The sequence below is a fragment of the Microtus pennsylvanicus genome, chromosome 14 (genome assembly GCF_037038515.1).
Source record: "Microtus pennsylvanicus isolate mMicPen1 chromosome 14, mMicPen1.hap1, whole genome shotgun sequence".
Classification (NCBI taxonomy): domain Eukaryota; kingdom Metazoa; phylum Chordata; class Mammalia; order Rodentia; family Cricetidae; genus Microtus; species Microtus pennsylvanicus.
The window spans coordinates 41,060,751-41,073,653 of record NC_134592.1 but is presented as its reverse complement, the minus strand read 5'-3'; the positions used below and the strand labels follow the sequence as shown (position 1 = coordinate 41,073,653).

Genomic DNA, 12,903 nt, shown 5'->3' with positions numbered 1-12,903 from the left:
GTAGACTTCCTTCTAAATTGCTCTCATTACCAAAATCTATTTATCTGAAAATTAAATTCCCCTGATTGATCTAAAAACCATCTCAACAAATACAGAGCCCTGCAGCTGGACAATGTTTAGAGAGTGAGAGACCTTGGAACACTCAGTCCTAGATGGGATGTCTCCATCAATTCCTTCCCCTCAAGACTCAGGGAACCCTGCATGAGAGGAGCAGAAAGATTGTAAGAGCCAGTGGGGTTAGAAGACGCCAAGGAAACAAGGTCTTCTAGATACAGCAAGACTGATGCTCATATGAACTCACATAGACTGAGGCAGCATGCACAAGTCTAAGCTCGATGGAGCCCCAGTACTGAGAGAAGTAAACACCAACCCCTATCCCTAACCTGGAGTGATTCCCAATTGATAAGCACTTGCAGTTAGTTTTCTTCAACAGAGTCACTGAAGAGACGACCCACTCTTAAGGGCAGTACCTGGACCACACAAACCCAACTCAGTGGTATTTCTGGAGTTTTTGTTTGTTTGTTTGTTTTTGTTTTTCTCACAATGTTTTGTCATGGCATTTTTTTAAAAAAGAATCTTACAGGTATTTTGCTTATATATTATGGCTTCCAATGTTTTTATGTTTTTGTGGGATTCCCATGCGTATGAATGTGTGTATCTGTGTCAATATGTGTTTCTTGTGCTTTTTGTGTGACTCTCTATTTCTTGTTTGGATGTTGTACCCAATTCTTTCTTTGTTTTTATTTTATCTTATTTATATTTTTGAGATGTCTGTTTGTTTTTCAATGAGAGACAGGGAGAGAAAGAAAGGAAGAGGATTTAGGTGGGTGGGGAGGTGCCAAAGATCTGGGATGAGTTGGGGGAGGAGAAACCATGATCAGAATATATTGTATGAAAAGAAATTCTATTTTCAAAGACATAAAAAAATCCCACCTACATCATACAACTTTATAAGCTCTGATATTTTCATAATATACATTTTTATTGGGTACATGTTTCCAATTTTATCATGAGTTTATTAAACTGAGTAATGTCAGATGGTAATGAATGTGATTGCTCCATGCTAACTATTCAGGGTTCTTTGCAAAGGCTAAATTGTACAAGACCAATATATTGCTCAATTCAATTCAGAGCATGCTAGTGAGATTCCGACAGTGTAGAAATGTTGGCAGTGGCTTTAAAAACTGGCAGAATAACCTAATCCCTTGAGCTTCTTCTCTATCTTCTTTTCCTTCTGGGAAGATGAAGAATGTCTGGGCCGGTAGGGAGCTATCACAGTGTCTAGGGGAGGCAGGTCCCAAAGCCTCAGAGCTTCTGTTTGTGGAAGACATTGCTGCCTTTCTGCCATTTTCAAGTGTTACTTCCAAACTGGTATGTTTGAGCAGTAAGGGAAAAAAGAGATCAAGCTTGGTTGATGAGTCTTGACTTCTAGAAGTGTGTGCGTTTGTGAGTGTTTGTGTGTAAGCTAAGTGAGAATTTGTAGTTGAACATGTAAATCAGATAGGTTATACCACTTAATTGTCAGAAGAAGATGGACACATTTCAACACATATATTACTATATTAAAGATAGCTCTCCGTGCATCCCCCAAATGTATTCTCAAGTGTTTTGAGAGATGATTGGTTGCTAGTGACTCCATATGTTGCTATGTTTTATTTTGGAACATGTTAAAATCTCACTTAGGTTTCATTAAGCCATTCCTTCTCCCCTATTTTTTGAAAAGTCTATTTTTTACTTCCAAAGAATTTGTTTGAACACGTAGTTAACTTACCCTTGTTAGCTATTCCTAGGATGAAGGTTTAAGTGGGGCTGCACATTCCCTCACAGCGTGTGGATATAAGTGTGTATGCGTGCACACACGTATGAAATATTTCACAGTTCTAAGATTATCATTTATCCATGAAGGCTATTGAGTATATATCATTTAATTATGCCCCAAATTAGAACCATAATACAGTATGCTTTCAAATATCAAAGATACTGTTCTTATATTTATTTTTTTATTGCAGAAGTTTTGTATAGGGAAAAGAGTAGGAATTACAGCTCTTATTTGATAAAAATTCTGTTTTTAAAAAACAGGACTTTTTTCAATGTTTTTATTTATTTATTTATTAAAGATTTCTGCCTCCTCCCCGCCACCGCCTCCCATTTCCTTCCCCCTCCCCCAATCAAGTCCCCCTCCCTCATCAGCCCGAAGAGCAATCAGGGTTCCCTGCCCTGTGGGAAGTCCAAGGACCACCCACCTTAAATTTTATTTTATGTGCATTAGTGTTTTGCTATGGGTTTCAGGTTCCCTGAAACTGGAGTTATAGACAGCTATGAGCTGCTATGTGGGTGCTGGGAACTGAACCCGAGTTCTCTGGAAGAGTAGTCAGTGTTCTTAACTACTGAACCATCTCTCCAGCCCCTTGATAGGAATTCTTGAGTGGTTTATTTAACCTTGTGCGTTCTCTCTCTCTCTCTCTCTCTCTCTCTCTCTCTCTCTCTCTCTCTCTCTCTCTTCTGTACAATGTATGCATATGCTTGCATGTGTATATGCAGGTATTCTTATCCTTGTGCCACATGTGGAAGCCAGGCATTGAATTTAGTTTTCTTTCTCTATTTTTCTACCTCAGTTTTTGAGCCCAGGTCTCACTGAAACTTGCCAGTAGTCTTCTTGGATTTGCCTAGGGTTGGAGTCACAGGTGTGGACAGCCACACACAACTTTTACAAGCCCTTTGGGGATCAAACTTAGGTCTTCATAACATAACTAATAGCATAACATGTTTGCATAACATATATTTTATCCATTGAATCATCTCTCCAGCCACCCCCTCTCTTTTTTTCTTTTTGCCTTGTGAGTTGTATTTATTAGGTGTGCATCCACAGCTCAGCATTTAGTGCTCCTGAACAGAGTGGAAAACTTGGCAGTGAGCAGGAGACCAGATCCATTGATAAGAAAACCCCGTGACATAGAGCTCCTCTGGGTTTCTGTAGAAGGCCTGAAGAGTGGTACAGAAAGCAGAGTCCCCAGGGTCAGAGCCTCATGTTCCAGCTGTCTAGCTCCACTTCAGGGTGACCACGAGAGCCCGTGCAAACCTCTTCAGCATGTAAAAGTAAAGCAATAAGTAGAAAAGGAACAGACAGAATTGTGTGTTAGGACTGTTGGGGTGGCCTTTCTCCAGGGGTAACCACCGTGGACCCTGAGCTCTGCCAGGTCTCACCAGCCCCTTGACTGACTGGTTCACCTCGAGACCTGAGCTCAAAGCTGGTGGTGGTGGCAGGCTGAGGAACAGGTACCCCCTTTCTGAAATGGTGGTAAGTATGATTTGGGGCTCAGTGAGTGGGGTCTGGTCTTTCCAACCTGCTTTGATTATTTGGGCCACAGCAAGTGTCAAGTTGTGACAACTAGGGAGTTGAGGAGGAAGGAGAAACAGCACCCTCTGATAAGGTATGGGGGGGGGGAATGGGAAGCTCTGAATTCTTCACTGAAGGCCAATTATAGAGGGAATTGGAGGATTATAATCTAAGCTCCAATCAAGAGTATGAGTGGAGGAACGGGGACAGGATGATGGCCGAGAAGGCATAATACTTAAGAAAGAAAGCAGGGGTGAAGCCAAAGTAACCCAAATCCAGAAGTAGTTCCATGGGCTGCTACCTGAAGATTGAACTATTTGCTCTAAGGGCTACCCTGCAGTAGTGGCTGGAGGGCACAGTGGAGCCAGCATCAGGCTGTGTGATGTGTCTTGTGTCTGTGTATAGTTGTGTGAATTGTGCCCACTGCACACTTTCTTGATTCAAGTAGGCACACACTGGACATTGGTTACACTCATTAGGAGACGTTACCCAACACAACTTAGGTCTTTCAAATGGGCAAGAAATTAGGATCTGTATGGTATCTCAGGATGAAGTCTGGTCAAAGCTCCCTCTCCAGGACTTTGAGGTCCTAAAAGATGTATCTAGAAAATTTACTACTGTGGAAAATGAAGAGTTAGGTTGGATGGGGGAACTGGAGGCTGGAACCCTGGTGACTAATTGCTGTAATATTGTCCTTTTGGCAGCGGTGGCAGCTTCATGTTCTTTTTTTTTTGCTATCACCACACACTGAATTCCTGCAGATGACTCTGATGCTGTGGGAATTGTGCCTCTTTGCCAGCACCGCCATGGCTCTTGGGCTCACCACTCCAGTTGAACTACTAAAATCACTCTTGCTGACATTTATTACAAACCTGACAGACAAGGTGCTTCTGGGTATTTAGGTCCACATTCAATTTTAAGGCTTGCACTCATTTTTTATGAATTGTTCTTAAAGAGCCAATTAGCCATCCCTGTCTGTCTGTCGCAGCTTCACTGTCCTCTAGACCCCAGCCAACTGTGCCCTTGTCTACTCCTTCCTGACCTTCATCCAGCTCTTCCAATAGTCAGAACGCTTAAGGGCCTGTGGTGGCTGCCATCTTACAGGGCCATCTCTCCTTCCTTGTTTTTTTTTTTTTTTTAAATGAAATTTCTCATGCTTCCTGGAGTAGTGATGAGAGACTTTACACATGAGGAACGAAGAGTCTGATTTTTCTTCTGTTGCAGTTGTTCAGTTATTTCCGGTTTCAACCTTACTATTTTTGTTAAATGTTGTTTTCACTTTCTTTTTCCCAGTTCTTCTGAGTCCAATAACTTTGTTTGACCATGGAAGGGAATTTATAAACATCTAGAGATGGCAACACAAGACTTGTCTCTATCACTGTATGCTCTACGGGTTCTTTGAGCTTTTGCTTAAAAACCAACAGATGGAGCCTTCCAGGGCCTTGCCAGAGACATAGCTAACTTTGAGGAAGTTTTCAGCATGAACTATGTGACCGAACTTCACAGCCATCTGATTTCCAATTCAGTAATTACTGGAATAATTAGATGAGTTGCTCTGCAGATGGCACCTAAGTTTCATGACATATGTGTCCTTGTCATCCATAGCAGATGATATATGGAATATTTGTTCTTCACTATGATATGCTATATATGATGCAAAATGCCTTTAAGGTTTTTCTTTCTGAGCTTCTAATTTCATGTAGGCCCGAACGAAACATCAAACCTGCTTTGGCTTGCATTGTCAGAACTCTTGGCTTGCTGTGTTCGCTGGTGCGTGTCAGCTGTAGCCCTGTGCTGATGGGAGCTCTGATGACTCTTACAGTATTTAGACTCTATTTATAATTTTAAATGTTGAATAATAAAATCGCAGAATGTTCAAACATGAGGATCATCATTTATAACAAATCTTCGAAAACTAGAATTATTCTTTTCCCCATACATTTCCTTCCAATCTTTCTAAAAATGGTATTTTTGGAACATAAAGCTTATTTTTAAATTAAAATTCATATACTATAAAATCTGTACTTCAAAAAATTAAGATTAAAATTTTGGGAGGAATTTCCTCTATGTGTACTGTATTCACATCTTTTTAAAAAACAGAGCTAGAGAAGCAATTTATTCCACTATACGCATGTATACAGTTAGCCAAGGAGAATAGCAGTCCCGATGGTAAGAGAGGTCAATCATGATGGAGATGGCATCAAACTGTAGTGGTCAGGGACCAATTCCTAAAAAAGCAACTTTTATCAGGGATTAATTTAATTTTAGAAACAAATATAATTTTATGAACTAGAAATTCATTCTTTCACAATTTGACAGTTCACCTATGGTACAACTGTCAGGTTAGAAATATATCTTTTCAACTTGGTGATTCCAAACTAAACACACACACAAAACATTTCACAGAAAGGAAAAGAAAAATGGAAACAGCTCAAGAAATATCACTAATAAGCACAAATATATGAGGAAAGAGGAATGTGTAGTCTTCTCTGACCCTCTTTACTGAAGATTGATTCTCTTCTCATATGATATATCCTGATTACTCCTCTCAGTTTCTCCCACATCCCCTCTCTGGATCCGTTTCCTTTTTGTCTCTTATCAGAAAAGAACAGGCTTCTAAGAGATAAGAACAAAACACAACAAACTAAAATACAATAAGATAAAACAAGAACCACCACACTGAAGTTGAACAAGGCAAACCAACCGAAGGGAAAGAGCACAAGAGAAGGCAGAAAGATCAGAGACCCGCTCATTTCTACACTTAGGAGTCCCAAAGGCTTGGCTTGGAGGTATTGTTTGCATGAGTATCCCAAATCATAAGTTTCGGATCATGAGCACCTGACCTGAGCAGAGAGACCCCTGGGGCAGATGCCAGGAAATGTCCTCTACTCCTGCTACATGTCCTGTGAAGATGGCCTTTGAACCCATAGCCTTAACTTCTTTAAGAACTATGCTGAAAAGGAGTGATGGCCATGCAAGATGGTGGCTACCACAGGCTCTGAAGTAAAAGTCCCTCAAAATTTCTGACTGTTGGAAGAGCTAGAAGAAGCCCAGAAAGGTCTAGGCAATGACAGAATTAGCTGGGGTCTAGAGGACATTGAAGATGTGTCACTAAAAGAGAGAGAAGAATGGCCATTCGCTCTTCAAGAACAATTTATGAAAAATGAATATTGTATTAGTCAGGGTTTTCTAGAGTCACAGAATTTAGGAAATGAATCTCCCTCTCCTTCTTTGAGATAGAGAAAATATAGATAAAGGGAGTTTATTAGAATAACTCACAGGCTACAGTCCAACTAATCCAACAATGGCCAGCTGTGACTGGAAAGTCCAAGATCTTGTAGTTGGTCAGTCCCACAGTCTGGGTGTCTCCGCTGGTCTTCTGTATGTGTTGGAGTCCCAAAGAATTAGTCTTCAATGCCAGTGAAGGGATGGATATGCTGGCAAGGTGAGGACAAGAAGGCTTATATCGGCTTCCAGAAGAAGGTGTGGCCCAGATGAAAGTTATGCCTCAAGATATGGGATTAAGGGCGTGTGCCATTCCTCTTCAAGATCCAGATCAAAAGCCTGTGTTATCCAGCCTCAAGATAAGGATCAAAGGCATGTTATCTTCTTCCTGTCTGAAGATCTACATTCCAGGTGTGCCCTCTGTTTCTGGATGGTACTTCATTCTAGATACTGTCAAGCTGACAAGCAAGAATAGCTGTCACACCTACCTCTTGTCAACTTGACACACAATCATTTCTCCTTCTTTCATGATTAATTTTCAAATGAAAACAATAACCCAGTCATAATAATGCCTAACTATAACCATCCCACATACAATTGTAAATGCATTGTGTATTTAACCAGGTTATAATTATGCCTAACATGATATAACTATCCCTCATACAAGCACAAACACATTACAAATTTAGAATAGGCGGTGATATCCATTGGGGGACATCCTTTTAACTTTAAGTATCTCAAACTTCATTATGATAGACATTGATATTCTCTAAATTGACGTTAGAGAAATTGAAAGAAAATACAAATATCTTTACAAATGCAATCTTCACAAAATATAATAGGAACACCCATGCAAATCATAATCTTCAGTTCTGCAACTAGTCACGTGACCTTAGATGGGATTTATAGCTACCTCCTTCTCCCACCCTTTCTGTACTTTTGTCACCCTCTGTAATCACCTCAGCAGGTCTTGGCTGCTTTCCTGGAGGAATGACCCATATCCTGACATGTCTGTGCCCTTTCTCACCCTTCTTGATTATGCTGTTTTAATTTCCCATTAACTTTAATGATAGCACCAGGATATGCCCTAAAGGATCTCCTGCATTCCAGACATAATCCTCCTCACCTCCATGGCAGAGAGGCAGTCCAATTTCCATGGTGATCTGGATCTAGCACCCCTCCTAAAACTGTTATTCCTGTCTTAGCCTGTTGATTTAAAAACATTAGAAGTCCACAGTGACGAGGGGAAATTCGAGCTTCCAGTTCAATGGAATGTTTATTGTGGATTCTGGCAGGAGCACTCTCTACCCTGGAACTGAAATTTTTAGGCCAGCAGAATTTAGGGTTGTGTAAACAGGAAGCAAAAAACTTTCTTTTTTTTTTTTATTTCAATTATCTTTTTTTTCTGTTTTTTTTAATTTATTTATTTATTAAAGTTTTCTGTCTCTTCCCCGCCACCGCCTCCCATTTCCCTCCCCCTCCCCCAATTAAGTCTCCCCCCAGCCCGAAAAGCAATCAGGGTTCCCTGTCCTGTGGGAAGTCCAAGGAACCCCCACCTCCATCCAGGTCTAGTAAGTTGAGCATCCAAACTGCCTAGGCTCCCACAAAGCCAGTGCGTGCAGTAGGATCAGAAACCCATTGCCATTGTTCTTGAGTTCTCAGTAGTCCTCATTGTCCGCTATGTTCAGAGAGTCCGGTTTTATCCCAGGCTTTTCCAGACCCCGGCCAGCTGGCCTTGGTGAGTTCCCGATAGAACATCCCCATTGTCTCAGTGTGTGGGTGCACCCCTCGCGGTCCTGAGTTCCATGCTCGTGCTTTCTCTCCTTCTGCTCCTGATTTAGACCTTGAGATTTCAGTCCTGTGCTCCAATTTGGGTCTCTGTCTCTGTCTCCTTTCATCGCTTGCTGAAGGTTAATATTCAGGAGGATGCCTATATGTTTTTCTTTGGGTTCTCCTTATTTAGCTTCTCTAGGATCACTAATTATAAGCTCAATGTACTTGGTTTATGGCTAGAAACCAAATATGAGTGAGTACATCCCATGTTCCTCTTTTTGGGTCTGGCTTACCTCACTCAGGATAGTGTTTTCTATTTCCATCCATTTGTATGCAAAATTCATGAAGTCCTTGTTTTTTATTGCTGAGTAGTACTCTAATATGTATAAATTCCATACTTTCTTCATCCATTCTTCCATTGAAGGGCATCTAGGTTGTTTCCAGGTTCTGGCTATCACAAACAATGCTGCTATGAACATTGTAGAGCATATACTTTTGTTGTATGATAAGGCCTCTCTTGGTGGGAAATGCAAATCAAGACAACTTTAAGATACCATCTTACACCTGTCAGAATGGCTAAAATCAAAAATACCAGTTATAGCCTTTGTTGGAGAGGTTGTGGAGAAAGGGGTACACTCATCCATTGCTGGTGGGAATGCAAACTTGTGCAACCACTTTGGAAGGCAGTATGGCGGTTTCTCAGGAAATTCGGGATCAACTTACCCCTGGACCCAGCAATACCACTCTTGGGAATATACCCAAGAGAGGCAAAAAACTTTCTTAATGGATTACTTGGGAGGGATGAGAGTGGATGGAACTTTCCCTTTTTCCAATCCTTGATTCTTGGACCTAACTACAGGGGGAATAGTACTATATACTGGACATTGATTCAAAGCATTTATTGCCTTCTGGAGAACCCTGACATAGCCCTCCATGCTGATGTCACCCAATTGGCACTGTAATTGTGTCCTCAAAAGGCTATTCCATCTTTCAGTCAGGCCACCTGTTCCAGGACAGTGGGGAACAAGGTAAGAGCAGTGGATTCTATGATCATGGTTCTATCACACTTTTTTTTTGCTGAGAAGTGAGTTCCTTGGTCAGAAGCAATACTGTGTGGAATACCATGTTGGTGGATAAAGCACACTGTAAGTCCACAGATGGTGGTTTTGACAGAAGTATTACATGCAGGAAAGGTAAATCCATAACGGATCAAGTATCTACCCCAGTAAGGAAAAAGAGTTGTCTTTTCCACGGAGTGTGTTGCCCAATGTAATCAGCCTGCCATCAGGTTGCAGGCTAGTCACCCTGGAGGATGGTGCCCTAGCTGGGGCTCAGTGTTGGTCTCAGCTATTGGCAGATCTTATGCTTAGCACAGCTAAGGTCAACCTTGGTGAGTGCAAGTCAGTGATACTGAACCCATGCATAACTCCCATCTCTGCCGCCTGGCCACTTTGTTCAAGTGTCCATTGGGCAATGGCAGGAATGGCTGGGGAGCGAGGCTGACTGGCCATAGAATGGGTCGTCCTATCTACTTGATTACTGAAGCCCTCCTCTGCCGAAGTCACCTAATGATGAGCATTTACACGGGACACAAGCATCTTCACATCCGTTGCCCATTTGGCAAGATCTATCCACATACTTCTTCCCCAGATGCTTTTCTCATCAATTTTCCAATTGTGTTCTTTCAGAGTCCCTGACCATTCAGTCAGTCCGTGGGCTACAGCCCATGAATCAGTGAACAACTGCACATCTGGCCATCTCTCCTTACAAACAAACTAGATGACCATGTGTCTGCCTGGAATTCTGCCCACTGTGAAGATTTCCCTTTGCCAGCATCTTTCAGGGTTGTCCCCGAAAGGGGTTGTAATGCTGCAGCTGCCTACTGCTGGATGGTACCTGTGTAACGTGTAGAACCATCAGTAAAGCTAGCCCTAGTCTGCTCTTCTCAGTCAATAGATCACAGGGAACGCCCCATGAGGCTCTAGGTGCGTGCTTGGCAGCAGACAGCATTGAAGCAGGAGTGGAAACCAGGGGCACTTGGGCAACTTCTTCATTGCTTGGGCCTTCAGGACCCGCTTAGGCCTGATCACGTATGTACCACTTCTATAGGATAATAGACAGCTGCTGTGCTTGTCTTTATGACTGGGTGAGTCCAGTAACAGCCAGCTCATGATAGGCAATTCAGGTCGCCCGGCAACTTGGTTGGCTCATTGTCAAATGTTTGTTTTTTTTTTTTAATTTATTTATTTATTAAAGATTTCTGTCTCTTCCCCGCCACCGCCTCCCATTTCCCTCCCCCTCCCCCAATTAAGTCTCCCCCCAGCCCGAAAAGCAATCAGGGTTCCCTGGCCTGTGGGAAGTCCAAGGAACCCCCACCTCCATCCAGGTCTAGTAAGTTGAGCATCCAAACTGCCTAGGCTCCCACAAAGCCAGTGCGTGCATAGGCCCAATAGCAGGTCAGGAGCTGTCCTTCAAAATGGAGACTAGCTGTCTGCAGATGATGGTTGAGCCTTGCTCCCAAATCCCAATGATCTCTTCTGTGATTCACCTATGTACCTAAATTCCCAGAAGCACCTCGTCTGTCACGTTTGTAATAAAAGTCAGTACGAGTGATGTGAACAGTTCAACTGGAGTGGTGGACCCAAGAGCCATGGCAGTGCTGGCAAAGAGGCACAATTCCCACAGCATCAGAGCCATCCTGCAGGAACTTCCGTGGGTGGTGATGGCAAGCAAAACAAACAAACAAACAAACAAACAAACAAAACAAAAAAATGGTGACAGAAGAAAAAGGAAGGGGTGCATATAGAGAGCAAGTATCCTCAAAATACATTTTATCCAGTAAAGGAGCTTGCTGCCTCCCGGATGATCCAGGCTGAATGCCCTGGACACATGGTAGGAGGAAGTGATTCCACATAGTTGTCCTTTGACTTCCCCCTTCACCCCTCCCTCGGCAAATATGCCTCTAACTGCGCGTCTGCGATATACACACTAAGTAAAGATGTTAATAAATGTAAATTTAAAAATCCCTCCTTAAACATAAAATGCAAAATTGAACAGAAAAACAACTTCAAAGTTTACCAGGAAAGCGAGCGACTCCGATTCGCACTTTTGTCTGGGGAATGCGGGGAGGAATACAAGAACCCTCATTGAACCACGGGCTGCGGTAGCAGTTTACCGAAGATAGCAATGGTTCAATTTAGGACGATAACCGTGTCAGTATCTGTTCTGTAAAACAGATGCGCCACCGTACGGAGAAACCTGGAGTGATCAGTGTTGGGCGGTCTCATAAGGCAGGCGTGGCGCTGGAGTTGACTTCCGTCCCTGCCGATGCCCGAGACACTTCTAGTCCTGTTGGACGATCAGAACTACGGTCTTTTGGATTCGGGCAGAGTGCTGCTTGATACCTATGGGCTACAGCTGGTGCAAGACACGGCCCTGGTAACTGCGGTCGGACCAGGGATGGCCGTACCATCGGTTGCGAGGCGCCGAGGGCATCGCTGGAAATGTACAGTGGACCGCCATTGGTGGTGGGGTTCTCTCACTGCAGCGAGACATTTTTTAGCGTGGATAAGAAATGTGTATCTGTAAAGGGTTGTCGTTTAAAGCGCAGGCGTCAGTTGGAGGTCAGAAGAAGGCTTTGTATCCAACTATAGATGGTTGTGAATTGATCCCCTCCCCCTACTCTCCTCCTCCTGTTTACCCAGGAGATCTCCTCTTTTTCTGCTTCCCAGGGAAATCTTTATGTTCCTCTTAGGGTCTTCTCTGGAGCTGTGAACTGTAGCCTGGCTATTTTTTGCTTTACATGTAATATCTACTTATAGGAGAGTAGATTTTTAACACCAGAGAAGGGATGCTTCAGGAACAAGATAGAGGAACCTTCTAAAGAGAGTGAGGGCAAATAGGCAAAAGACAAAAACTTCCTTCTTCCATGGTTTTTTTTTTTGTGTGGGCTGCCACCAGAACCTGAGGCCCCGATTTAGGGTGGGTCTTCTCATCTCTTGTGATCCAATCAAGAAAATTCCTCAAAGGTGGACCCGACTGCTGGGTTTTACTGCCTGAATGGTACTTCCATCATGGAGTCAGTTGTGCTAAGGTCTGGGGGCCCTGTTACGAAAAGTGGTGTTTCATGTTGAAGAAACCCCACATGCAAAGACATGGTGTCTGTCCTGTGAGAAATCTGCCTAGTGAGGTGAACCCAGTCACAGCCCCTCTTTTTCCCTTTAGCTCCTTTTGGGGATGTTACCAAGAGACAGGCTGCACAGTCTATTCCGTAGTGAGGAGCAGAAGTTGGGTTGTTGTAATAGTGGTGACATTTTCTTCTCTCCACTGTGTTTTCTTGCCAGTCACTCCTGAAGCCATCGGCTTCCTGTCTGCCGTAGGGGTCTTTGTTGTCCTCCTGGCTGTCCTCGCGCTCTTCATCAACAAGAAGCTGTGCTTTGAGACCATAAGAGGCCACCCACACCTGGAACAAAGAGGCAAGAGAAAGCAGTCTTTGAGAGACAAGACTGGGGGCCACCCAGGCCTGGGTAAGCTCCATGTTTTATGTTCTCCTGAGCCTGGCAACCTGA

At 43.1% G+C, this 12,903-nt stretch overlaps 1 protein-coding gene across 5 annotated transcripts in view; it reads left to right on the top strand.

The window, feature by feature from the left end:
• The window catches only part of Syt16 (synaptotagmin 16), a 234,854-nt gene that overhangs the window by 108,305 nt on the left and 113,646 nt on the right, over positions 1-12,903 (top strand). For all 5 annotated transcript variants that reach the window (XM_075948757.1, XM_075948756.1, XM_075948755.1 and 2 more), the window contains exon 2: positions 12,679-12,861. In XM_075948757.1, the coding sequence (XP_075804872.1) occupies positions 12,679-12,861 (183 nt within the window). The remainder of the gene's footprint in view (positions 1-12,678; positions 12,862-12,903) is intronic.